Source organism: Nothobranchius furzeri, chromosome 12 (assembly GCF_043380555.1).
Source record: "Nothobranchius furzeri strain GRZ-AD chromosome 12, NfurGRZ-RIMD1, whole genome shotgun sequence".
Classification (NCBI taxonomy): domain Eukaryota; kingdom Metazoa; phylum Chordata; class Actinopteri; order Cyprinodontiformes; family Nothobranchiidae; genus Nothobranchius; species Nothobranchius furzeri.
Genome location: NC_091752.1, coordinates 5,662,293 through 5,689,508, shown reverse-complemented (window position 1 = coordinate 5,689,508; position 27,216 = coordinate 5,662,293). Strand labels below are relative to the sequence as shown.

The 27,216-nt window shown below is 44.8% G+C and overlaps 2 protein-coding genes across 4 annotated transcripts; one reads left to right on the top strand and one right to left on the bottom strand.

The window, feature by feature from the left end:
* Nucleotides 1–1,451: 1,451 nt before the first annotated feature.
* On the top strand, nucleotides 1,452–7,718 carry csgalnact2 (chondroitin sulfate N-acetylgalactosaminyltransferase 2). 2 transcript variants are annotated; one of them, XM_015943844.3, is made up of 8 exons: nucleotides 1,452–1,586; nucleotides 3,555–4,352; nucleotides 4,415–4,631; nucleotides 4,755–4,856; nucleotides 4,927–5,105; nucleotides 5,187–5,281; nucleotides 7,050–7,131; nucleotides 7,219–7,718. In XM_015943844.3, exons 2-8 carry the CDS (start codon nucleotides 3,701–3,703, stop codon nucleotides 7,509–7,511), a joined length of 1,620 nt encoding a protein of 539 aa, XP_015799330.1. In that variant the 5' UTR covers nucleotides 1,452–1,586; nucleotides 3,555–3,700; the 3' UTR covers nucleotides 7,512–7,718. The 2 variants fall into 2 exon arrangements, with proteins under 2 accessions (XP_015799330.1, XP_015799331.1); XM_015943845.3 differs by lacking the exon at nucleotides 1,452–1,586 and adding an exon at nucleotides 3,272–3,433.
* A 585-nt stretch (nucleotides 7,719–8,303) lies between these two features.
* sec23ip (SEC23 interacting protein) lies at nucleotides 8,304–25,544 on the bottom strand. 2 transcript variants are annotated; one of them, XM_015943843.3, is made up of 18 exons: nucleotides 25,336–25,542; nucleotides 24,419–24,927; nucleotides 24,129–24,333; nucleotides 23,233–23,426; nucleotides 22,981–23,070; nucleotides 22,778–22,898; nucleotides 20,394–20,483; nucleotides 20,172–20,313; nucleotides 15,665–15,873; nucleotides 15,474–15,571; nucleotides 11,930–12,100; nucleotides 11,755–11,850; nucleotides 11,525–11,677; nucleotides 9,650–9,805; nucleotides 9,397–9,499; nucleotides 9,153–9,332; nucleotides 8,924–9,086; nucleotides 8,304–8,758 (listed from the first exon to the last, which is right to left on the bottom strand). In XM_015943843.3, the coding sequence occupies exons 1-18, from the start codon at nucleotides 25,463–25,465 to the stop codon at nucleotides 8,677–8,679; spliced, it is 2,892 nt and encodes a 963-aa protein (XP_015799329.1). In that variant the 5' UTR covers nucleotides 25,466–25,542; the 3' UTR covers nucleotides 8,304–8,676. The 2 variants fall into 2 exon arrangements, with proteins under 2 accessions (XP_015799329.1, XP_054605848.1); XM_054749873.2 differs by having other exon boundaries at nucleotides 8,924–9,332; nucleotides 25,336–25,544.
* Between the last annotated feature and the right edge of the window lie 1,672 nt (nucleotides 25,545–27,216).

Sequence of the window (27,216 nt, the reverse complement as noted above, 5' to 3'; positions counted from 1 at the left end):
CAGCTGTGAGGAATTTGTTATCAAAACATAGCAGATAAGAAAAGAGTGAAGACAAGAAACTGATTAGAAGAATAAAACACAGGATACAAGTGCACGGCCCTGCACCATCTTCCTGGCGCTGGTGATTGACAATGATAACAAAGGAAGGAGCAAACGAATGATTCAATACAGAGCCTCGTGGGAACATTTCCTAGTTTATTTTTGGAGTTGTAACGATAACAGATGATATATCTGAACATTAAACTCGTGATGCATCGCCCCTCTTTAGTGTTAAATCAATTATAACTCGTAAGGCAGTGCACCATCAAAGATAACAACTTTATTTCATTAGTTAGCACAAAAATGACACAAAGCAGAAACAATATTGCAATGACTTCGTGATGTGTTTAACTAAATCCAGGTTGTTTATGCTGCACTTTAGCTTACATAACGTCATTTATGATGTGAAAACAAATACAATCAAAATAAATGTGTTTGATATTGTGGTAAAAACAATAATACGGTTTTCTTTTGCTGAAATTACAACAAAGCTAAGATTTTAATGAAGGCTGTGGTTCTCTTGTTGGCTCTTCCTTCTTCCATCTCAGGAACGTTGCTAAGCTGAGTCCCATTCTGTCCCGCTCTGAACTTGAGACAGTTCTCCACACCTTCATCTCCTCACGCTTAGACTACTGTAACTCTCTTTTCACGTGTCTGAGCAGAACCTCCCTGAACCGTCTACAGGTGGTTCAGAACGCCTGTGCTCGGCTTCTGACCAAGTCCTCCAAACACACCCACATCACCCCACTTCTCCTCCAGCTTCACTGGCTGCCAGTCAACTTCAGGGTTCATTTCAAGATCCTGGTTCTGGTCTATAGGGCCTTACATGGACAAGCACCATCTTACATTGGTGATCTTCTTAGTCCCTACACCCCCAGCAGGTCCCTGAGGTCCAGTGATCAAAGCCTACTGGTTGTGCAGCACCAGGCTAAAGGTCAAAGGTGACAGATCATCTGCTGCTGTGGCCCCCAGACTCTGGACCTCTCTCCCCCTGAGCCTGAGATCAGTGGACTCCTTTAAAAGCAGCTGAAGACTCACCTGTTCAGGCTTTGGTGTGACCTTCACCACCCTCTCCTTGTTCTGCTCTTATCCCGCCTTTCCCCCCATCCACTGATTTCCCTCTTTCCTATTCTTTCTCTCTCTCCCTTTACTTACATTTTCTTACAAATTTTTATTTTCTTTTGTCATTTAAAACCTATGTTCAAAACACATTTTTAATCATTTGAAAAAAATTATATTTTAAATTGTTTTTGTGAAGCACCTCTTGATTTTTTTCTTGAGAGGCGCTATATAAAAGATCATTTTCTTTCTTTCTTTCTTTCTTTCTTTCTTTCTTTTATTATGAATCAGGAGAGGCGGCGTGTTTGTTTGCGTCACAGGACAGATTAGAAATCTGATTGGTTCCTCGCTGACCGGAAGTAGGCAAACACCTACTCTTTTCTCTGTGCTCCGTGGCGTTTATCAGGAGTTGTCCGGCGTCGCTGTGCTTCCGCTAAACCGCAGCCGGAGCTGTGGCCGCGAGAACAAATGGACACCGACATAACAAGGTGGGTAACGCTTTAATCATCACTACTGCTGCGAAATGAGCCGTTTGTCGGCACAAAACAACAGAACGCATCGCCGCGAAGCCCTGAAACGCTGCTAAAGTAGCTGCAGAAGCGTCGGGGCCACATCCGGTGTAGCTTTTTTCAAAATAAATGTAGACGTTTTATCGTGTCTTTTTGTGAGCAGTTTAAATGTGTAAAATATTTTCTGAGATTAATTAGGAATTCAAACCGTTTTTGTAAGACTTTCTTTTGGGGTCTGTCAAATGTTTGTAAAGTTTAATATACATCTATTTTCCTTGATTTAATTTTTTTTACAAGGGTGAAAACTTCTACCTGCTCCATCAGAGTTGGGTTTTGTCCTCCACCCTCCAAATAATTGTTTTGTCCTTTCTCACCACATCCATGAATCTCGTTTTTGTTCTTCCTCTCATCCTCCTGACTGGTGGCTCCAACCTCGGCATTCGACCTGAATCATCGTCTCTTTTTGGAAATGTCCTAACCATCTCAGTCTGGCCTCTCTTGACTTTATCTCCTAAACATCTAACATGCGCTGTCCATCTGATGGACTCATTCCTGATCCTATTTGTCCTTGTTACTCTCAAAGAGGTCCTGAACATCTTGAACTTTGCAACCTCCACATCTGCCTCCTGCCCCTTCCTCATGGACAGTGTCTCCAGAGCTTATCGCATGGCTGGTCTCAGGCTGTCGTTTACACACACCTTTTATCTCATTCTTGCTGAAACTCTTTACCTCTCATCACATCTGACACGTTTAGCTGCTTCACCTCTCGTCCAAGGTTTTATAAACCAGTTGTTTTTGAATCACTATTAGATACTTTTTTTTTACAGAGTATGGGGGAATCATTTCTATTTTAAAACAAATTGAAAAACATTTTTTTTTTACTTTTAAAATTAACAAATAGACTATTAAGTGTTTTAAATGGTTATGTTCGTGTTTGGTTACTGGTAGAAAAATATGAAAATTTGAAAAGGCTTTGCACACAAATATACTGTTTATTTCAAGCCAAATAATTGATATAACACCAATTCACAACATAAGTGATGACAGAAAATTATACCTAATCTATATTGAATCACAACTTAGTTTTTTAGTTCAACAAAAACAATTTGTTAAAAACAAGAAAATGACCAATAAATAAATATGTTGTAACACCCAATATCTATGGTGAACCTCTTGTCTCACCCACCCTCTGGTTGTGCAGCACCAGGCTAAAGGCCAAAGGTGACGGATCATCTGCTGCTGTGGCCCCCAGACTCTGGATCTCTCCCCCTGAGCCTGAGATCAGTGGACTCAGTGGTCTCCCTTAAAAAGCAGCTGACGACTCACCTGTTCAGGCTTTGTTGTGACCATCATCACCACCCGCTCCTTATCCTGTTCTTATTCCACCATTCCCGGGATCCACTGATTTCCCTTTCCTTACATTTATTTAATCACAAGTTCTATTTCTTCTCATTTTGAACATATTTTAATCGAGTAGTTTTTACATTTTGTTTTCGTGAAGCGCCTCGTGATTTTATCTTGACAGGCGCTATTTAAAAGATCTTTTTCTTTCTTTCACCACTTTGCGGGTGTTTTATTTTGAAGAGGAGCCAGGTGAACCGGAAGTGTAGTTTGTGTAAACTCGCTGGTGGAACCACCGGGGTTTTCTCCTGAGCCGTTGTTTGGGGGTGCTGCTAGCTCTCCAGGTGCAGCTAACCCCTCCTGTTCTCTGCTTTTCTGGACTAAACCTTCAAATCGAGATTTTTTTTCTGGAAGCTGGAGATTCTTTGAAAGGTTTTTGAGGAAATCATAATGAAATTGGCAGGCAGGCTGACTTCAAACTAAAGGTTTGCATCATGATATAAAATATTGCTCTCTTCCTGTTTTTTTTTTTTTTTTTTGTCTGAAAGCTCTTGCAGGTTTATTTTTTTGTCTCATATATATTAATATTTTCTGTATTTTCCACAGGTAGAACCAACGTTTGAACACAAGAAACCAGATTTATGCATTTTGATGTTGCTGAAAAGCTATGTGGGAACATTTAGTGAGTGATGTAAGCAGAGGAAACGGGGAATGCAGACATCCTTGCTGGGTTTAGGTTTTATGTGGACGTGATGCCCAGGCGGGGGTTACTGTTCCAAGGCCGGGTTCGCTGGCTCTTCCTGGGCCTCCTCCTGCTGCTGGTGTTGCTGCTCTTCATGTACCTGCTGGAGTGCACTCCACCTGCAGACGTCAGCCTGGTCCTGCCTGGCTTAGCGGGGGAGACCTACGGGAAGGAGTACTACCAGGCTCTGCTGCAGGAACATGAGGAGCGCCACCTTAGCCGTGCTTCCAGCCTCAAGCGGCAGATTGCCCAGCTCAAGCAGGAGCTCCAGGAGATGAGTGAGAAGCTGAAGCTGATGCAGGAGAAGAAGGAGCCTCCGGGGGTGCAGGGTCTGGGGGAGAACAAAGACCAAGAGCCAGGAGACCTGCTGGAGTACCTGCACTCTCAGATCGACAAGGCTGAGGTCAACACGGGAGCACGCCTGCCAAGCGAGTACGCTCTGGTGCCCTTTGAGAGTTTCACCTCGTCTAAGGTCTACCAGCTGGAGATGGGACTGACGCGGCACCCGGAGGAGAAGCCGGTCCGCAAAGACCGCAGGGATGAGCTGGTGGAGGTCATTGAGGCTGCGCTGGACATCATCAACAACCCTGATGAGGAGGATGGTGTGGAGGAGGACATGGCCATGCAGAGGAAGACCTACACAGACGGTCACTTCACAGAAGGTAAGACCTGCAGCATCTCCTGCGTCGCCTGTGCTTCACTCCGTCGTTTTTCTGTTCCTCAGGATTGTACAGGACGGAGCGAGATAAAGGGACGCTTTACGAGCTGTTTTTCTCCAAGGAGGATTCCAGCAGTTTCCGCCACGTCACGCTCTTCCGGCCGTTCGGTCCCGTCATGAAAGTCAGGAGCACATCCGTGGAAACTTCAGGAATGACCATCAACATCATTGTGCCTCTGGCGGGCAGAGTTGAAACTTTCTCACAGTTCTTGCACAACTTCAGGTGAGGCTGAATCACTAATTTCTGTTGGGGAGACATGACCCATCACGTTGTTCTGCTGCCTTTCAGGTTTTACATCAGTCTGGTTTTTATTAGTGTGCCATTTTGAAATGACCTGCTTTTCAGAGAGGTGTGCGTGCAACAGGACAGACAGGTTCATCTCACGGTGGTTTATTTTGGCCACGAAGGTCTGCAGGAGGTCCGATCATCTTTGGACAAAATGTCGAGGTCGGTTCTTGGTGCTCCTCTCACATTTAGACGTTTATAATCCATAGACACGAGGTGTGTTGTTCCACAGGGAGGAGAGTTTCTCCAATTACACCCTCATCCCGGTGGACGAGGAGTTCTCCCGAGGTCGAGGCTTGGATATCGGAGCCCACACGTGGAACAAAGGCGACGTGCTGATGTTTTTCTGTGACGTAGATATTCGCTTTACGTTGGACTTCCTTAACACCTGTCGTCTGCACACTGCACCAAGTAGGCATGGATCCGATTGTTTTTCTCTCGTTTTGGTAACGTCGTTGTTTTCACATCATTTTGCTTGACTTTGTTTTGCAGACAAGAAAGTATTTTACCCGGTGGTGTTCAGCCTGTATAATCCTGCCATCGTTTATGGAAGTTTGGAGCTGGCTCCGCCTATTGAACTCCAGTTGGTAAGAAATGAAACGTTCTTGTGACCCAACCAGGGCCGCTTCACATGAATGTGAGCCCAACTTCCAGCTTCACCTGCTGTTTCTACACTGAAAACCGTAAATAGCAACACTCCTGTTTATAATTGCGTTGGTATGTTTCACAACTGTTAGCAATTAATGAAGATACTCATGAATATCAGACACAAGGTTCTAAGTATGGTTGGTTGAACATGCAGTGGTGCGCCCGAAAAATTTAATGGGGGGGCCAGTAAACATTTTGGGGTGGCACACCAAATGGGTCCCTGTGGTAAATCTGAAAGTTTAGCCTGTAGCTGTTCATTGCATTGTTCCTTCGTTCATTTTCAATAAAAAAAACAAGTCTTACGCGTCCACCCTAACCCTCATCTTTAAGCTGAGAAATACAAACGTTTCAGATCAAAAAGAAATGCAGTGTTTCTCTGACATAGGCGTAGCCGTGGCGGCCCGCCACGGCTGAAATCCTGGCGTCATGCCTACAAGATCCCGTTTTATGGATTTAAAAAAAAAAAAGAAAAAAAATTTGCGCTGTTTCCCGAAGAAGCAGCGGGAACCACTCTGTTGTTGCTTGTGATCACAGCCGGCAGGCAGCAAGGAGGAGGAGGCAGGGCAGGGTGGTTACAGCTAGGGATGAGCCTATCCGGTACGCATAAAGCATTTTTGACGAATACTAGCATGAAACGAGTAAAACTCGTAAATATCTGTAATTGTTCTGAAGAAAAATCCTCATTGGGTAACTGACTGCTTTCACGCTCTGTGATTGGCCAGTCACATAGAGCGCCCGCCCTTCTCTACACACAAAACTCTGCAGCAGTCCCTTGGGAAGACCGTATCGAAGAAGCCAACGAGCGAAAGAGGGAGCTCAGTTCGGCCCACACACACAGTTGCTCACGTTTCTTCAGAACTCCCTAGGTTTTCTTCAGCTCGCCTCTTTTTCGATTTAATATTTAAAGTTACTTTTTTCGTAACGTACGTGGTGCATTTGACAAGACAGAGCTGAAAACGGCTCGTGCTGAGTCGGTCACTGCCTCCGCTCCGGTCGGGTTTTTAAAAAAATATTTTATCTCTCTCTCACACTCACACCTTAATCAACATTGTTTTGTTGAACTTTGTGTGGGAAAAATGCAACAACCTTAGGAAAAGATCAGTTTAATCAAATTCTGGAAATTACTGGGATTAATACTTTTTTTAGCCTCGGCTACAAACAAATTTTCAATTTTATTTATCAAATCAATAAAATACATTCATTGGTTTTAACATTCATGTCTTGATTAAAGATTAATGTATAGTTTTTATTATTTTGAATGTGATTCATCAAGGGGGGGGGGGGGTTGAACTACTTTCCAGGAGTGGCCATGGCCCCCCTAGCCACCTCATAGTTGCGCCACTGGCCAACAGTTTTGAGAACGGCAAAAAAACTTTTTTGATAGTTTCATATTTTAAATAAAATAAAACTAATAAACAACAAACCAACAATCCAAAGGAGGTTCAACAATCTCAAAATTAATTTTGCTTTTGTCAGTCAGATCGTTTTAAAAAATGGTCACCCATGTAGGAAGGGATGAGTAGAAACCCAGGGATTTTTCAGTGTTGCCATGGTAACAGACTTAAAGATTCACCCATTTCCTGAACAGAAAACTCATCAACAGGAATCATCCAGGAAAACCCCTCAGGTTTTCATGTAGAGACCTGATTGTTGCTGGATAAATAATTCAGATTTTTGTGTCTGATTTATATATATTTTCTTTTGAAGATTCACAAAAAAGATGCTGGATTTTGGAGAGACTTTGGATTTGGGATGACGTGTCAGTATCGCTCAGATTTCCTGAATATTGGTAAGAATTTAATTTACTGAAGTTTTCTTCTACATCAACATTTTCAGGAAATTAGATTCCCCCCCCCCCCCCCCCCATTTTCTGCAGGGGGGTTTGATCTGGAGGTCAAAGGTTGGGGTGTGGAAGACGTCCACTTGTACAGGAAGTATCTCCGGAGCGACCTGATCGTGACCCGGACTCCGGTGTCCAGTCTGTTCCACCTGTGGCACGAGAAGCGATGTGCGGACGAGCTGACGCCGGAGCAGTACCGCATGTGCATCCAGTCCAAAGCCATGAACGAGGCCTCCCACTCTCACCTGGGAATGCTGGTTTTCCGAGAGGAGATCGAGACTCATCTCCGCAAGCAGGCCTTCAAGACTCAGAGCAAAACCGAGGACTGAGGCAGCTGCTGGCGTGAAGGCGCCACCGTGAGAACATGTTTGCACGGATCCCGCTGCGTTTTGCTGCACAGCTGTAGACGAGTGAATGTACGAAAATGAGGAACGTGAAACTTTGTTAGAACCAATTTTTGCTGCAGACATGATCCAGTTAGCTGTTTAAATTGAAGGAAGATTTAGAAATGAAAGAAACCAGTCTTGTTCCTTAAAGCATGCAGGTTTTAACCGTGGGAACACCGGTGCTGGTTTCTTCAACGGTTAAAAATGTGAACTTGATGCCAGAATCTCAGCTGTTTGGGAGGATGTTCACTTCCAGAAGGGTGTCAGTGTCGGGACGGGCTTTTCAAATTCTAGCCGAGGTATTTATCGAGTGGAAGAATGAAGAGAAGTAGCAGTTTGTCCACTGATGGGTCTTTCGTTTGCGTGAAACTGGAGGTTTTCTTGGGACGTGTTTTGTTCCGTCAAGTGATTTTTATAAAGGGAGACTTGTGCGGTTTTTGTGACGTCATTAGGTCATTTTTATTCCGTTTCATGACTTTGTGAGTTTAACAGGAAAAATGTTGAAATAGTTTAGAAAGCTGAAGCAACGGTCAGCTTATAGCATGCAGTGCTAACATAGCTAATAACACCTATGCCCAGAGAGCATCGCCCTCAGAAGTATTCTCCTGAAAGCCGGTGTTCCAGTCACACTTGTAAATAGTAAATAATGCTTCTTGCGTTACGTTGAAGTCTCTAAAGTGACATGTTGACTAGGACGTTAAAAGGTGACTTGTTTTCTGACAAATACGGCATCACTGTTGTGTACAATCTGTTTTATTTGCGAATTCTCCCGCTTTTGTACAGTGTGTTGAGGTCCGCCAGCTCTACTGGCAAAAAACACGTCTTCCTCTCAGCAATATGCAGAAATCAAAGCTGGCTCAGAAAAACAAGCAAGGAGATGATTTATTATGACATTCTGGCCATAAATAAAGAGACTCTTCCTATGCTGTTAGTTCCAGTAACCTTTGATCTGCTGATAACTTTTATAAACTTGACAGGTTCTATGTTTTAGCTACAAAATGAAATCTCAACTCGCTCATTTCTTACTTCAACACCAATTGTATAATTCATCTGTGCACACAGAACTAGTCCCTAGATGATGAAAATCGGTGGAAACATGACTCGTGCGTTAATGAGCCATCTGTTCCGGATGGATCCCCATCGTTTTGTAGATTTCTTTAAGAATAAGAAGAGTCGTGTCTTCAGATTGCCTAGAAAACAAACAAAACAGGAATCAGCAGCGGGACTGCAGAAGCACGCAACACCCGATTCTTCAAAGGCAAACAGGAGGAAAGATCATTTCCATCCCAGTAAACGACACTTCATCTGCACCAGAGTTTAAACGTCTGCATAGTCACCAAAAGAAAGATGTGTACCAGTAGCAGAGGTGACTCTGAAGGGCGAACAGATACTCGTTGAAGCTCTCGATGGGCTTCTCCTGCAGCACGTAGTCGATCCGATTCCCTCCATTTAACATCCCAATCTTCACCTGAGGCTCCTCTTCTTTGGGAGGCTCGTGGATTTCTTGGATTTTATGCTCTACAGCGAGAGAGAGAGTTTGTAAACCCACAAAACTAAAGAGTCTCGGATCTCGGGGAAACTCACCCTCTTGCACGTGCTTCTCCTCCTCTGCGATTTGATTGGCCACGATGGCCAACTCTGCCTGCAGAGCGGACGAGGTGTGAGCCCGGGCGAACTCGTTGAGCGTCTGCCAGGCGCTCCTCAGGGAGCTGATGAAACCCTGCTTCAAGTCTGAGCCCATTCTGGAGAGACTCTCCTTCAGCTCTGAAACAACAAAGGTTCAGAAAATGTCTTTTTCTCCAGAAAACAAAGATCGGACACTTCCTACCGAGGTGAAGCCTCTTCCTTCCTTTGTGGTGTGGGATCAAAACAGGCTTCAGGTCCAGGTCTGGCACTATCAGGGGCTCGATCCTGTACGCCACCGGATCCAGCTAAAACAGATGATTAATGGTGGATGAAGTGAGTCGGCGTCCGCCAGCTTCAAATTTGACTTTTTAGCTAGATGGTATCGTTCTGTTAGAAACACTAAATCAGAGCAGAGTTCAAACAGCAGCAGAACTAACGCTAAACCAGATACACACCGGATGGTAGATGTTGAAAAACCCCTTGCATGTGGGCAGCTGGTAGGTCTCCTCGATCTTCTCCAGCCCACGGACCGTCAGAAACATGCCGATGGGAGAACCCAAAGCAAAGAAACTGTCTGGCTTGAAATCCAGTGAACGGTAGGCCACTGAAACCTGCACAGAGGGAAACGAGGAACATCAACGTTCAATAAAAGGTTTGGCAAAAATCTCAAACTACCAGATATCCTTCCATCCATTTTCCTCCTTATCTGGAGCCGGGTTGCGGCCTAAGCAGAGAGGCCCGGACCTCCCAGTCCCCAGCCAACTGGGCCAGCTCTTCCGGTGGAATCCCAAGGTGTTTCCTGGGCAGCTTAGAGACACACGGTCCCTCCAGCTGTGCTTTTAGATCTGCTCCCGGTTGGACGTGGTGATGGAGAGATGAAGTTTCCATCCAACTGGTCGACTCTTGATTCGAGGCACCGTGATGATTCATTTGCTCTATGGCGCCATCACGTGGACGATTCAAGTAAAACTTTAAACTGACTAAATAAATGCTTATGATGGAAATATATTCTTAATATCGTCTTTAACGGTCCTTTTAATATACTCTCTGGTCCAAAAGAGAAAGGGAAGGGTTTCCAAAGCACAATGTGGGGATCAGCAGTGTTTGGCTGCCCCTTCGGCGCAAACCGGCGAGCCAGTTCCTGAATCGGTCACGTGGTACGGACTGCAAACGAGGCCTCAAACGTCACTGCTTACGTAATCAACACAAGCCTCGATGCGTGCTTCACAAAAAATCTTCCTGAATACCCGACACACGCTTGGAAGCCTCGACACATCAGACACATCACTAGTTAGACGTGCCCAGAAAACCTCACCAGGGAGGCGTCCGGACCAGATGCCGGAGCCACCTCAACTGGCTCCTCTTGACGTGGAGGAGCAGCGGGTCTACTCTAAGCTTCTTCCGGATGACCGAGATTCTCACCATCTGCAAGGGAGAGCCCAGCCACCCTGTGGAGGAAACTCATTACAGCCGCTTGTACCCGCAGTCTCGTTCTTTTGGTCACCACCCAAAGCTCATGACCATAGGTGAGGGTAGGAACGTAGAACGTAGCCTTCCGGCTCAGCTCTCTCTCCACCACAAAAGACCGGTACAACACCCGCATCACTGCAGACGCTGCACCGATCTGTGTCGATCCCCCACTCCATCTTTCTTTTATCTGTCAAGAAGACCCTGGGATGCTTGAAGTGCTCCACTTGAGGCAGAAGCTCGTCCCTAACCCAGAGAAATCTATGACAGTCTTCCTCTGTACTGTGATAACCCAATTTGTTTTGCTAAGCCCGCCCCCCCATCCCATAGAGCCCCATGTCATTTTACTTGACCACCATTCAGCATTAACCAATAGCATTAGACATCAGCTGACAGATGTCAATCACAAGCATGTGTGCACGTCTGCAAAGGTGCCTTGTTTAAGCGTCGTCGTCAAGCCGTTTACAATGATGCGGCGAATCACAGAGAGGCTAAAACCGCCACAGAACATCCTGACTGCCTGCTTCTACTTGAGGACAGGAAAAAGTAAAGAAAAGACCACGGACTACATTTGCTGAAAAGTGCCTGAACGATCAACTTGAACATTTTTTTTGGACGCTGGGTGGTGCCCTCAGAAAAAAACTCTGGATTTCTGCTTTGACACATCAAAGTACAGAGGAAGACCATCGTTTGCCGGACAAAAGCTCATTTCTCTCATCCGATTTAGTTTTCTCTCAGAATTTACTCGCTTCACACACGATCAAAGTTTACCGGCAACACGAGAAATAAATGACAAGACGTAGAAAAATGTGTTTGTTTCTAGGGCATCACGCACCCACACCAACGATCTAAAGTTGTCTTACCTGTCCAGTACCAACTTCAAAATAATTGTAGTCGACGTGAATGGAGGAGACGGTATTCCCCACGGGAAGCTTCTTGGTGGTCGGATCAGCAGCTGGTGGAGGCGCCACAACAACCTGACTGTCCTCTTTGGCTTTCTTCTCCTGAGCTGCAGCCTGTAGAAGCCATAAAAATAATGAATCAAGCATGTGGCTCGTCGCCCGTTTCATCAAAGGTACGGAAACAAACTCGCCTGTCGATTCAGTCTTTCTTTAACAAACTTGGCTATTTTCTTCCTGGGACCCAGTGGGATGCCCATCTCCTTCAGGTCCTCCACCGTGCACATGAGCTGGGCGTATGTTAAAGGGGATTAATCAGATAAACGTCTTCAGGAAATTAAAGTGACAAAAACACGACTGAAAGCTCACAAAAGATTCTATGTCAATCTTCTCTTGATCAAAGGTGCTTTTGTACTCGGAGAGGCCCAGATGTTGGAGCATCACTGCGAGATCCTCAAACACCTCCTCCTCTTCCTTCATCTGCTCCTCCACAGCGGGGGAGGCAACGGCGTTGTTTGGCTCCATCACAGGAGCTGCCGGCTAACGTGAGACAGAAGACGTATATTTAATATATGAACTGAAAAATAAAATCAGCAACATTCAACTAAAGACACAGGAGCAGACTTCTGATTTTTGAACTGATTATTTTAAAACGAGTGTTATATTTGACTAAGCTGAATGAGAGCGGTTTGATGTAGCGTCCATTTCTGGCCTAAAAGGCCCTGCTCTACGGCGCGGTATGGAAGCCAACATTAAGACTACTGCCCAGCAGCAGGAGGCTATATAAATTCTGAAGCAAACTACCGACCTGATTAATGATAAGCTGGCGCCGGTAACTGAGAGGCTGGCGCTGCTTACTGAGAAATAGCACCTTTACCGGCGTTATTACTAGATACGCTAGGGACTAGCAGCCCTCAGCTGGTCATTGACTGGTTCACACACTCCCTCTGCTGTCTATTAGCATGGATAGGCTAGCGTTAGCCTGGACGGGCTGGTTTTAGCATTGGAGAGGCTAGCCATTAGCGTGCCTAGGCTGGCCACTAGTTGACTAGTGACTCTCTGAGACATGCTAATGGCTAGCCTCTCCGATGCTAATGCCAGCCTATCCATGCTTAAGGTCCGTCAAGGGGGTAGGAAATCCAGCTAGTGGATTGCCTAGGCACGCTAATGGCTAGTCTCTCCGATGCTAACGCCAGCCTATCCATGCTAATGGTCCGTCGAAGAGGTAGGAAATCCAGCTAGTGGCCAGCCTAGGCACGCTAATGGCTAGCCTCTCCAATGCTAACACCAGCCCGTCCAGGCTAACGCTAGCCTATCCATGCTAATAGACAGCAGAGGGAGTGTGTGAACCAGTCAATGACCAGCCGAGGGCTGCTAGTCCCTAGCGTATCTAGAAGTAACGCCGGTAAAGGTGCTATTCCTCAGTAAGCAGCGCCAGCCTCTCAGTTACCGGCGCCAGTTTATCATCACTTAGGTCGGTAGTTTGCTTCGGAATTTATATAGCCTCCTGCTGCTGGGCAGTAGTCTTAATTTTGGCTTCCATACCGCACCATACGGCTCTGGTTTGCTCTGCTCAAAGCAAAACCAGAAGTTTCTGACCTAATCTTCAAAGATGGGTCAAGGCCGCGCGTGCTTTGCCCTTTTCTAAACTGTTTTCCTTTCCAGCCCAACAGAAGAATGAAGACAAAGAACTCTTTCTTTTAATAAATCAAAGAACTCTATTTTTAATAAGCTAATCAAACAAAGTGTTAGCCAATAATAAAACGTGAACCAATCTGTGAAATGAAAATATTAGTTACTTGATATTATAATCCTACAGAATATAAGTAATGTACCTTTAAATATTTCCACTAGAGACTGATCACACGAAAGCGTTAAGCCACATCACACACTGCTTTTACTGATCCAATCAGAGCCTTCCAGATCTGACGCGAGGCGTGGTTTTGGTGGTGCTTGGTAAACCTGTCATCTTTTCATTCGACCATAAACCAAAACATTTGAAGTGTAAAACTATGCCCACATCATCTTAACTTCAGTTCAAAGCGTTCTAGAGAAGTTGTCGGAGTGGCCAATCCGTAACTTTCCTCTTCAGCCGAAAGAACCGACAAGCTGGATAAAATCTGTTGCTGTTCCACCTGCTGCAACGGTTCCTTTCAGAATAAAAGCTGAACCATCACGACCCCGTTGTGGGTCTTGTTATGGGCCATTCCCATCTGTACCGGGTCGGCCCGGGCCGGGTAGCCCCAGTCGGCCCCAGCCTGGCCCGGTTGATTCCACACATCCTTGCCTTAAGCCCATGTGGGCTGATTCTACCCACCAATCAGAGGCTTGCTCTAATGGAAGGTGTGAATTTGCTGTCAGCAGTGGGTGTGTTGGCCCTGGTCGGCCTGAAGCAGACCCGCTCGAGAAGAGGGCCGAGAATGAGCCTTGGTTGGCCCGGAAAGATACCAGGCCACCCAGATATGTAAACAACCTACGCTACCCGGCCCGGGCCGACCCGGTACAGATGGGAATAGCCCATTAGATGCCAATAAAACTGTCAAGACTGGTTTGAGTCGGCATCCGCTGCTTTTCCTACCGGCTTCGGTGCCAGAGGAGGTCAAGCTGGACCTCGACATTCCTGATCTAACAGAGACTTCCGCAAAGGGTACGTAGGCCGACGGGATGGCGTCTCATTGTGTTATAAATCTCCAAACCAAAAGCTTAGCGCGAAGACATCACCTTCACTCCCATCAGAACTAATCGTTTCTCCAGATTTGCTGGTTCTGAACAACATTCCACACTACACCATCCTCAGTGTTATGTCACCTTAGTTACACCATACATTTAGTGTTTAAAGTTAGTCTAGTTTTAATTTGTTTAGTAATAAATATTTAAACTTTTAAAACTTGACTCTTTTGTCCCCGAGTTAATACAAAGCGGTTACATAATCCCTGCAATAAAAAGTTCCAATCTTCTGGTTTAAATTATCCAAAGGTCCGTAAGATTGATTTCATAGTTCCTATGGAATCTCACATTTTATGGTTGATTAAATAATATGTAAATTTAATCGTTACATTGATAATGACTGTGGTTCAACGTGTATTGCTTTTAGAAAAGCACAATAAAATAACGTGCTTGCTGAGGTGCGACTTTCAGACCAAAAACACTGAACCAATAGTCAAGCATGGCAGTGGTGGCATCATGGTGTGGTTAATCACCGACATACATAAATCACAGCTACCACTGTTAGGGGCGTTTCCATACCTGTAGTTCGATTCCTCGAGTCTGAATCAGTTCATAATTTTGTAGTTTCTTATTTTTCCTGTGGTTTGGTTTCTTTTCATACAGACAGAATTTCATTACAAACCAGGTGTGGCTATGCTGGTTCGTCAGATTGTCTGGGGGCGGGGCAACCTGGGCAGGAAGGTTGTGTATTCTGATCCGGAGCTAGATGATAACACACTAACACTGCCTCCCAGGGCTGTTCTTCAACTTTTTTTTTTTACTCGAGTATTTTTATAAGTCAAAGCTGATAGTTCTGGTCATTACCCAAATTTCAGTCTGGTAACTGATCTTGTTGACTCTCCACATGAGCATCACTTCCTTTTCAGCGAGTTAGGAGCTAGCCAGCAGCTGCTGATGTTTGTGTGTCCTCCTGCCTCCCAGAATGCAACACAAACCTGACTACGGGGGAGGCGTTCAGCTCAAACTTACTGCATACACGGAGTCATCGTGTTGAAGCACTATAAACAAACAGACCACCTCCTCACCGTAGAAGGGTCATCGCAAAGCTCCGACCTCAAATCAGACTGAATTAAACCAAGAGCTGGGTCTTATTCTGACCTATTCTGATGGTATTTATTCCGTACTTTAGTCCACCTAGTAGGACTGGTCATTGAACGTTGAACAGAAAGCTGCTTTTGTGCCCGACCTGTTTGGCGTCTCCATTAGTTGTGGGTATGTTTGGCAGGACCGGCGCTGAAGAGGCAGTCTTCTGATTAGAAAGCAGGTCGAATAGAATCAGGGAGCCTGCAAGTTACAAAGAATAAATACATGAAGATGTAACTTAGAAAGTGGAGAGAAAAACTTATATTTGTAGTGTAGAAGACACAGTTTTAATACCCAAACTGTGTCCGGCTACCGATATTCCCCCTCTATAATCTGGGTTCCTCCTCATAAACAGATCGTGAAGTCGATTCATCTCTAAAGCAACCGTGTCCATGATGGTTTGGCAGTAGGTGGGACTGTTGTAGAAAAGAACGTCTAACAAAGTCTCGTTTGTAAAGTGACGTAGACGCCCAGTGCTGGGCAAGGTGATCTTCTTTATTCTCCTAAAAAGCAAACAAAAATCTAGATTAGGATTTCATCCCGAATCGTTCATTAAACCGAGGTTGTTGTTTTCTAACCTGTTTGGATTTCTATGGTTTCATTAGAACACATTTTTGTTTAGATAATAAAGAGATATGCTAAAGGTTTCATACATCCAAGAAGAATCAGTGTTATTACTCGACATAAAATCTGTTTCATCTGACCTGCGGCCGCATGTCTTGGACACTCGGGTGAAGAGGGGGGCGGAGCTGTCAACTGACCACTACCTGGTGGTGAGTTGGCTCAGATGGTGGGGGAGGATGCTGGTCAGACCAGGCAGGCCCAAACGTATTGTGAGAGTCTGCTGGGAACGTCTGGCAGAGTCTCCCGTTAGAAGGAGCTTCGATTCCCACCTCCGACAGAACTTCCAAAATGTTCCGGGGGAGGCGGGGGACATTGAGTCTGAATGGACCCTGTTCCATGCCTCCATTGTTGAGGCGGCCGACCGGAGCTGTGGTCGCAGGATCGTCGGTGCCTGTCATGGTGGCAACCCCCGAACCCGCTGGTGGACACCGGCGGTTAGGGATGCTGTCAAGCTGAAGAAAGAGTCCCATCAGGTCTTTTTGGCCCGTGGGACTCCAGAGGCAGCTGACGGGTACCGGGAGTCCAAGCGGAACGCGGCTCGGGTGGTCGCCAAGGCAAAAACCCGGGCATGGGAGGAGTTCGGTGAGACCATGGAGCAAAACTTCCGTACGGCTTCGAGGAGATTCTGGTCCACCATCCGGCGCCTCTGGGGGGAAAGCAGTGCACTACCAACATTATCTATAGTGGGGACGGTGTGCTGCTGACCTCTACTCAGGACGTTGTGGATCGGTGGGCAGAAAACTTCGAAGACCTCCTCAATCCCACCAACATGTCTTCCAGTGAGGAAGCAGAGTCTGGGGACTTTGGGTTGGCCTCTCAAATCTCTGGTGCTGAGGTCTCTGAGGTGGTTAAAAAGCTCCTCTGTGGCAAGGCTCCGGGGGTGGATGAGATCCGCCCAGATTTCCTTAAGGCTCTGGATGTTGTGGGGGCTGTATTGGCTGACCCTCCTCTTGGCTGGATCTCCGATCTAGCTCCTAGTGAGGAGGGTCCAGAAAATTCCTGAAGGAGTCGGTCGGAAGCCTGGAGGCCTGGCTTGAGGGGGAGGGGCCTGTAGAAAGGGGGTTGGACTTTCTTTCCTTTTAAATGACGCTTACTGGAACAGCTATTTCCAGAACACCCACCCTACCTTTATTTCCTCAGCAGGAGATACAAAAGATCCCGGTGATCAATTGAAATTTCAGGAATTACTGTCCTCATCCTCTGCCAGCATCACTGATGCAAAGAAAGCTTTCTACACTGACAAAATTCTCAGCTCTACTGACTCTCAGAAACTATTTTCAACATTCAAAACTCTGCTCAACCCTCCGTCTCCACCTCCTACCAACAACCTATCAGCTGACACATTTGCCTCATTCTTCACTGACAAAGTGGCAGCTATAAGCAAACAGTTTACTCAACTGGCCACTCCTGAACATTCGCTACCACAAACTCCATCTAGCCCAACCATCTCAGGCCCTACTGCTTCATTTTCCTCTTTTTCCCCTGTCACTGAGAACTGTGTGTCCAAGCTTCTCACGTGCAGCCGCCCTACTACATGCCCACTGGACCCCATTCCGACTAAGCTGCTCCAAGCTATTGCTCCTACAGTAGCCGCAGCAGTCACACATGTGATCAACGCTTCACTGACATCCGGTACATTTCCCACCTCTCTCAAGCATGCTCAGGTTAAACCGCTGCTAAAAAACCATCTCTTCCTCCAAATCATGTGGAGAACTACCGACCTATCTCTCTCCTCCCTTTTCTGTCCAAAATCATTGAAAGGGTGGCTTTCAAGCAGATCACAGAATACCTCTCACAGAACTGTCTGCTTGACCCTTACCAATCTGGGTTCAAAAAGGGCCACTCCACTGGAACTGCTCTGTTAGCAGTGACGGAATCCTTAAAAGAAGCTAGAGCGACAGGAAAATCCTCAGTGCTTATCCTGCTCGACTTATCGGCTGCATTTGACACTGTCAACCATGGCTTCCTTTTGTCCACACTCTCTAGCATGGGCATCACAGAGAAAGCACACGCCTGGTTTGAATCGTACCTCACAGGACGATCATTCAGTGTATCTTGGCTTGGACAATCCTCTACCGTGCACCATCTTGCCACAGGAGTCCCCCAGGGCTCTGTACTAGGACCTCTTCTCTTTGCCATATACACCACCTCACTGGGTGAGATCATTCGATCACATGGCTTCTCCTACCACTGCTATGCAGACGACACCCAGCTTTATCTGTCATTTCCACTGGACGACCACACTGTCTCTGCACAAATATCAAACTGTCTCTCTGACATATCAAAATGGATGAAATCCCACCATCTCCAACTCAACCTGTCTAAAACTGAACTACTTGTCATCCCAGCAAAACCATCCATACAGCACAATATCTCAATCCAAAATGACTTCCTATCTCTGGCTCCTTCAAAGGCAGTTCAAAATCTGGGTGTTGTGATTGATGAACACCTGACCTTTAAAGATCATGTTGCTTCTGTTGCTCGTTCATGCCGCTTTGCGCTGTATAACATACGAAAGATCAGACCATACCTAACACAACATGCCACCCAGCTCCTGGTGCAATCTACTGTCATCTACCGCCTCGATTACTGCAACACCCTTCTAACTGGTCTTCCAGGCTGTACTGTGAGACCTCTTCAAATGGTCCAGAACGCAGCGGCACGTCTGGTCTTCAATCAGCCAAAAAGAGCACACGTCACCCGGCTAGGGATGGGTACCGAATTCGGTACTTTTTAAGGTACCGACCGAATTCCATAGTACCGACCGAGCACCGATTCACGTCATTTGAAACGGTGCCTCGTTCCGGTGCCCGTCCTTCATAACGAGAACTTGCCAAGACAGCTGCGCATGCGCAAGGGCGTTATGTCGTTGCTCGCTGCGAACCAGTTGTAAACAGAGCAGCATGGTAGAGAGAACGCACGCTAAAGCTTGGGTCCACTTCACTAAATGTGATGGGTAACTGGGTGATGATGAAACCAGCGACAACGATCTAAGTGAGACATCCTCATCTTAAGCTGCTCCGGTAGGTAAATAAAATGTTTAAGATAACGTTAGCTTGATATGTTAGCTTCCGTTTCGCTAATGGTGCGTTCGCTTTCTCCTCTGAATTCCGAATTTCCGACTAGAAGAACATGAACGCGCTCTAAAGTTTGGCTTCACTTTACAACGATCTAAGTGTAGCATCATCGTTTTAATCTGCTCCAGCAGTTAAATAAACTGTTTAAGATAAAGTTAGCTTGATATGTTAGCTTCCATTGCCACCGTTGTTATCAGCTAATGATGCGTTCGCTTTCTCCTTGGAAATTCTAACTTCCCAGTAGGAAAAATCAAATGAAAAAAGACGGTAAAAGGAATGAAGATACTCAGTAAATTTAGTTCACAGTAAAGAAGTTTGCTTCAGTTTAATTATCAGCTTATAAAACTACAAGGACGATGTTAAAATACAAACAGTTGTATGTTATTTATCGTGATATTTATCAAATATGGTTATATATTGAGAAAAATATATATTTAATTATAAAAGAGAATTAAAATAATAAACACTCAAAAGTATCGAAAATTGGTACCGTTAAGTACCGGTATCGATTCGTAGGTACCGAGAATTAGTACCAAATCGATTCAAATGTCAAAGGTACCCATCCCTAGTCACCCCCTCTGTTCATTGAGCTCCACTGGCTACCGCTAGCTGCACGCATCAAATTCAAATTGCTAACACTAGCATACAAAGTCCGAGATGGTACGGCTCCCATCTACCTGCATCCTCTTGCAAAGGCTTACGTCCCGGCCCGGCCGCTCCGGTCAAGCACTACCAGAACAGCGGCTTCCTTTTTGACTTTCAAGAAACTCCTGAAGAGCCTGCTCTTCAGAGAGCATCTTCTAAACTAGCACCCTCCCTGCACCCGTCCCCCCTCTCTACTGTCCACTCCTTTGTTCCTTCCTCTCCATGACAGATGTCAAGTTATTGTTGTTATTGTTGTTGTTAGCCTCAAGGGCAACATGCCGATTATCACTTGTAAGTCGCTTTGGACAAAAGCGTCTGCTAAATACATAAACATAAACAATACCAGATAAACATCAGATGCTTTGATGTGGTAGTTCTACCTGAGCAGACACATCCAGCATGTTAGAGTTGATAGGAAGCAACAGATGTTGAAAAACGAGCGGGTCTCCTCTCACCTGTCCACCCCCGTGGCATCTCCATGCAGAGCCGAGTACCACTGGACGGGCAGAAACTCCACCCGGCTAACGGCGAGGTCGTCCAGCGGTTTCTTAAAGTGGCTGTGCAAGAGCTTCAGCGACACACTACGAAAGTCATCCACTGCAACACCACCAGATGATCTTTTACTCGGGTGAATGAACATTGGTGGAGAGTTCACCAACAAACTACACGGCACTCACCGCACTCGATCATGCTCCTGAACCTCAGGTCGCACACCGGACCGATCCCATGGACCATGAATACCAGATGATCCACTTTGGGGAGCTCACCTGGAACAAAGGTTGCATGCATAACTTCTTCTCTCAATGATAAATGACCCGCACTTGTATAGTGCCTCTCAGAGTAAGGACTCCAAAGTGCTTTACTCTACAGTGTCTCATTCATCCATTCACACACATTCACACACTGGTGGGGATGAGCTACGATGTAGCCACAGCTGCCCCGGGGCGCACTGACAGAGGCGAGGCCTCTAGCTTCAATCTTCAACTGCACAAAGACTCAACATGATGTGAAACTTGAAAATTAAAAAAAAAACTACATGATGTCAAAAAGTCTGGGTAAGGATTTTAGTGGAGTAGACTAAAGATTAAAGATTAAAGTCCCATTTAGTCGTCACACACAGGTGTGTGGTGAAATTTATTCTCTGCATTTGACCCATCCCCTGGGGGAGCGGTGAGCTGCAGACAAGCCGCGCTCGGGAACTATTTGGTGGTTTAACCCCCCAATCCAACCCCTTAATGCTGAGTGTCAAGCAGGGAGGCATTGGGTCCCATTTTTTCTAACCCCGGCTTTCCACAGCAGCCGTCAGCAGCACGTTACTGCAGCAGCACGTCATAGCTGCTGATAGGAACGGCTGTGGTCAACAGAACCTTTTCCACAGGAGCCGTCGGCAGCCGTCAGCAGCGCGAGTCGGCCGCGTCTCAGGAGCAGCATGTCGCGGCCTTTACGCGCCGGTTCTATTTCCTACGCGCGACGCCTCTGAAACGGGTCAAGTTCGACATTTTTGGGGAAGGAAACACAGGAAATCGGACGCGGAAATGGAGAGAAGCTCCCGAGATTTTCAGAATAAAGAACGTACTGCCTTCCGGTCGCTTTACTTTAAAAAAGGTTACTAACTGTGCGGCCCCGTGAGAAGTTATCACCTAGCTAGCGGTCTCCTTTGTTTTTCAGGTCCGTATTGGCGATTATAAAACGGACAGAACATAAAAACACAAACATTTTGGAGCCATGTTGTAGTTTTCTCCTGCTTGTTGTTGTGTTTACTGACGAAGTCACTTGTGAGACTTCGTGCTCTGTCGGTGACCGCTGCTCCCCTGCTGATTCGCGTCTCGTGGGAAGGGCCAAGCAGCAGTTTACGCGAGCAAGACGTGCTGCTGCAGTAACGTGCTGCTGACGGCTCCCGTGGAAACCCGGGATAAGTCTTTGGTATGACCCGACCAGGAATCGAACCCCTGATCTCCCGATCTCAGGGCGGACACTCTACCACTAGGCCACTGAGTCGGTACCTGTAGACAGACGCAACACTGCTTTTTATGACACTCCAACAGTTTCTAAAGGGTTTAGGAACTTTGTGAGGACTTTGGCGTAGATCTTCTCTAAATAAAACTTCCTTCCTTGTGGATATAATTCATCTTTTCAGTAAATCAAAAAAGCAGATAGAACAAGGTCATTGTACCGGACGGCCAACGGCTTTTCAATTGGGAATGTGTATTGGTGAAATTATGACGATATATTGCGATACATTCAGTCAGACGATATTAGCAATTTTTTTAGACTGAATTTGTTGTAGGAAATTTCAATAAACAGTTTAAACTGATGCATAACATGATTAGCATGAGGTATCTGAACCACAATAGAGGGATTTACATTTCAATGGTGGACACAAACCCCACTGCACACTGCTGCCAACTAGCGGCCAGTGTTAGAATTGCACCAAAAGAAAAGGAAAATGCACAAATGTTTGCATGTAAATTCTTCCAAAAATTAGATACAAGGCTTTTGATAATCGATATCATATTGCTAGAATAAATATCACAATATATTGCTATACAAATATTTTCTTACATCCCTAGAAATAAACGTAAAAAAAATTAAACCAGAAAACGGGTCTTTTCCTGATTAACATTAAAAATTAGATAAATAAATAAATGTTCCTTAAAATAAACAGAGAATATAAACATTTATCTCAATTTATTTTCCAAGGCAAAAAAAAAATGTATTCGAAAATCAAAACCAGGAAGTTATTTCTGCTGCGTTTTGACCGTGATTCGGAAATCTCAGCTCACACGCTGTAGGTGGAAGTCTGCTTGATTAAAAAGGCCAAACAAGAGCACGACTGCAAAGACGAATGTGACCAAGTCGGGTTTTTTTTATTTATTGGTTTGACATTTAAATATAGATGCGATAAATTCCACCGTCCTGATGTCTCCTAACAAACTAAATGCATCTAATTAGATTTGATTTTGTAAAACTGATTCCAATGACCAGAACTTCTAGTACTTTTGATGCATACCTCTATTAATTTTTTTATAATTTTAGGTGACTTGAGGAAATGAAAAACTACCATCAGGCACTTCATCATGGTCGTCATCAATCCCTCTCTTCACGACTCTGGGCCTGCTCTGACCATCCGGAGTGGTGCCCCACTCATCTGGTTGGGAGGAGGGCTGAAACTGCACTATCACCTAAAAATAATAAATATAATAATAAATCTTCTTTTTCAGCTTTAAATGAATGAATGAATAAATAAAGTTATGAAAATCAAACCTTTGGATTGTGCATGACGATAGTTTCTCCTGAGGGAAACTCCAACCTCCGATGCCACTGGTTAGTAGACACAGCTTTCTTATATTCTGCCTGAAGGTAAAACATTAACGAATGATTTTAATAGAATAAAATATCAGCTTTGTATTTGCCGATTAACTAGAAACCAGAGCGCCAGCAAATCAACGCACCAGATTTAACACACTGCCCTTAGCGAAGCAGATCTGGAAAGTTTCTGACTAAATCTGGACAAACCTCCAGCTTGTCGCTGAACTCCTCCGAGTACGGGACAAAGCGACTATCCGTGTCCCCTTTGTAGAACCAGCTGCAGCGGCGGACCTCCGTAGGGTCCTCCTCCCAGTACACTGAAGTCCGTGTGCGGTCATAAAGCTGCACATCATAACGCCCTCCATCTGTGCGTACGATCACGTTCTCTGGGTCTGGTTGAACTGGAACAATGACAATTTTAAAAGATCGTTTATATCAAAAGACCTCAAAAGTTTGTTTTTTCCACAACACATTTAAAGCGGTCTCTAGTTTAAACGAATGCCCTTGTGAGTCAAACTCTAAGAAAAAAAAAGCTCTGGCGCTCCCGTTTCAGGAAGTAGAAGTGAGCCAGAGCAGAGGGGAGCAGAAGACGACAAGACTTGGGAGTCTTATTTCCTGATATTTGGACATCTTTCCTCTGATTGGCTAACAGCTACATGACTACCACTGACTCAGTTTGCTTTTGCGATGTTGATGTTTTACATTTTATCTCTACAAATAACACAAGCCTGGAGGAGTTCTGCTGTGTGGTGGAGTTGCTAATGCTACCAGTTAGCTTCTACTAGCAGAGATGTTCTCTGCTCTCTCCTGGACACAAAACCAACAACTGCCTCCCCGTTGTGAGCAAAGATGGTTGAGTCCATGAATGTTAATTGTCAGCGTGACGTAGATTTGTCAGCCTTTTCAAATCTGAGTGTTTCCCTGTCTATTTTCTATCGGCGACTAATGCAGGAAACAGGGGTGGAAGACTACTTTCACCTTCAACCTGCATGTGAAACTCAAGAGTGACCGACCACATTCAAAAAATAAAGTTTAAAATATTAAACATTTCTCAGTGAAATTGCTCAAGAACTAAATTGATAAATAAACAACAACGCTTTTACCTGAGTTATACGTTTCCTCTAGTTGAAGGGAGTCGATAATGCTGAAAGGAAGCCAGACGTTTTTGGATTCTACTTGCTTGCAGTAGAACCAATGAGGCTGAACGGGTTCATAGACATTGTAATTGTGCAGCATCGGACCTGCAGGAACCATAGCTCCAGTAGTGGTGGGTGGAGCTGGAGGTGCTTGAATATGCGTAGGAGGAGGCTGAAAAGGGGGGACATATGTTAACTACTGTATCCATTCAAATCCTTTTATAAACTACAGGACAAACTCAGTCAGCTTTCTCTACCTTCATAAACGCAGGCCCTGGGGGAGGTAACATCTGTGGCGGGGAGTTGAGAGAGTAGGGGTTGTGCTGAGGTGTGTGTGTTGGTGGCAGGATCTCTGGAGCTGGAATGTATGGACTGGCTCTGCTGCTGGTGGGCGTGTGTCGGTACGGGTTATGACTCTGCTGCTGCATGTGAGGAGGTGGAGGGGTCATCGTAGTACGAGGTGGAGTGTGACTCCCCACTGGACTTTGGTAAACAGTGCTACCAAATGCTGCAGGAGGAGGGCTTATTTGGGCGTTCACAGATGGTGGTGAAGCCCCGCTGAAGCTGTTGGGTACAGAAACTGGCCCATGTGTTGTTTGGGCAGCAGAAGGCACCACTGGTGGTGGGCATGGTGACTGACCAATAGATGCAAATGGGTCAGAGGTGGTTATGGGGCTAGAAAAGTAGCTAAATGTAGAGGCTGGCGGTCCATTTCTAGAAGTCTGACCCAGGAAACTGTCTTCTTCTCCAACATCAGTGGAATCATCTGATTAATGACAGACATGAGAAGGGGGAAATTTTCAAATTTTGAACAATAATATCCACCTTTATGAACTTTTAAAACGTACGAATCAGACAAACTGAAAGAATGACAACATAATCTACAATAAAAACCTCAAAACTACATTTCTCCGAATAACAATCTCAACAAATGAAAGAAAAAATCTTTAAGCGAAACAAACATTTGACAACCTGAGCAGGTTACATTACTGTAAACAAAAAAAGAGTAACCAGCAAATAAAGCGCGATGTTTACCTTTTAATTTCTTTTCTGTTTAATCCATTTAACATCCAAATAATAACAGCGGAATGAAGCCCAGAGGGCAGGCTAACTTAGCAAGCTAACAAACTCGCTTATATTTCAGGACATTTTCTCAGTCCCTCCTTGAACTCACCTCCTGACAACACCGCCGGACCAGTGGCCTGACTCACTGGCAGAAAAGGCAAACTGAAGTTAAACTCCGGTTCAGCGCTGAACAATAAATTAGCATTGATGTTAGAAGGGTTATTTTTTCTATCTGCCATTCCCCAAAAATTACACGTAGCCACAGCCGGAGCGGGCTTCCGGTGCAGGGTCCGTTGTCCGAGCAGCTTTTCTTTTATTTCACGGGTTTTACATCAATGAAAAGCAACACAAAGAGTTTTTAGGTTGTGAAACACATTTTCTATTGATTTACTAAAATCACGCAGGAATCATTAGTTTAAGTGTTGATTAAAGAGTAAAGAAAAATAAATACTTTATACTGTTACTGCCCCCTGAAGGCCAGGATGAATAACTACATACAAAAAAAGCAATAGCTGCCCTACAGATAGTTTTTCCATTTACGTCACACTTAAAGGTTTCAGATCAACAAAAATATTTAAAATGGACGAAGATAACGTGAATAAATAAAAAATGTAGTTTTCTAATTAGTATTTATTTATTTAGTTATTATTAATTCAGATAAAATCTACACAAACCCACCTGGCACAATGTTAATGAGATTTTAATACCCAAACGTAACACTCTTAACACTCAAACAACTTAAATCATGTGTTGCTGATGATTAGTAATGAGTCTCTCTTCACTGCAGAGTCTTGTCCAACTTTTCTTTACACAACTGTTTTATTTCATCCACAGTGGAGGGCTTTCCAAAGATCAAAGGCTGGTTTAAGGTCAAATGTCACATATTTTCCATTAGGATTTCTGCTAAAGGGCAGCATCGATGGTTCCATCAAATACAGCAAGATGTCCAGGTCCTGAAGAAGCAGAGCAGACGCAGACCATCGCACTACCACTACCATGCTTGACTTGGAATTATTTTTCTGAAAGTTAGTGATACTTTTACACCAAATGCGAAACATTAACCACATACATACAAAGCATGAGCTGCAGTTTCTCCTAAAAAACTAAAGATTTTTTTCAAATAGTATACTAATTCTTCATTTTCACCAGTCATGATGTCTTTAAAGAGCATGCCACCCCCAAATCTACTTTTTGTGCAGATAAACTATATAAATGAGCATCTAGTCATGCTGTAGACAAGTCATCAATAATTTGGCACTTTAGTGCATCTTAGTTAAAATTTACATATTCTGCCTAAAACTGTCAGTGTTGCGCCGTTGTCAGGTAAAAACTCTGCACTACGTTGGAATTTAAATCTGCCATCGCTATTGGCTAAAAGGTACACTATGATGTTAGCTGGTACATTATGATGTCACAGTGTTGTTGTGAGCCTGTGTGTGTGCATTTGTTAGCGGCTCCGCCCTCTCGGTCTGCCAGGCAACAGCATTTGTTGCATTTTTCAAACATGAAGTGGGAGTGGAGTTAGACTCTGGTAGGGGGCAACTTGGACCAGATTCTTACTCACCTCCCACTTCCTGTTTGAAAAATGCAACAAATGCTGTTGCCTGGCAGACCGAGAGGGCGGAGCCACTAACAAATACACACACTCACGACATTGCGACATCATAATGTACCATCTAACATCATAGTGTACCTCTTAGCCAATAGGATGGCAGATTTAAATTCAAACGCAGTGCTGAGTTTTTGCCTGACGACGGTGCATCGCTGACAGTTTTAGGCAGAAAATTTACATTGTAACTAAGATGCACTAAAGTGCCGAATTATTGACTACATTTGTCTACAGCACGATCAGCTACTCATTTATATAGTTTATCTGCAAAAAAATGTTGATTTGGAGTGACTTGCTCTTTAATTATGCAGTTCAACCAAGTGATACAATGACTTCAAATAAACCACAAATACAATAATGTGTTTCCATAAAGATAACTAA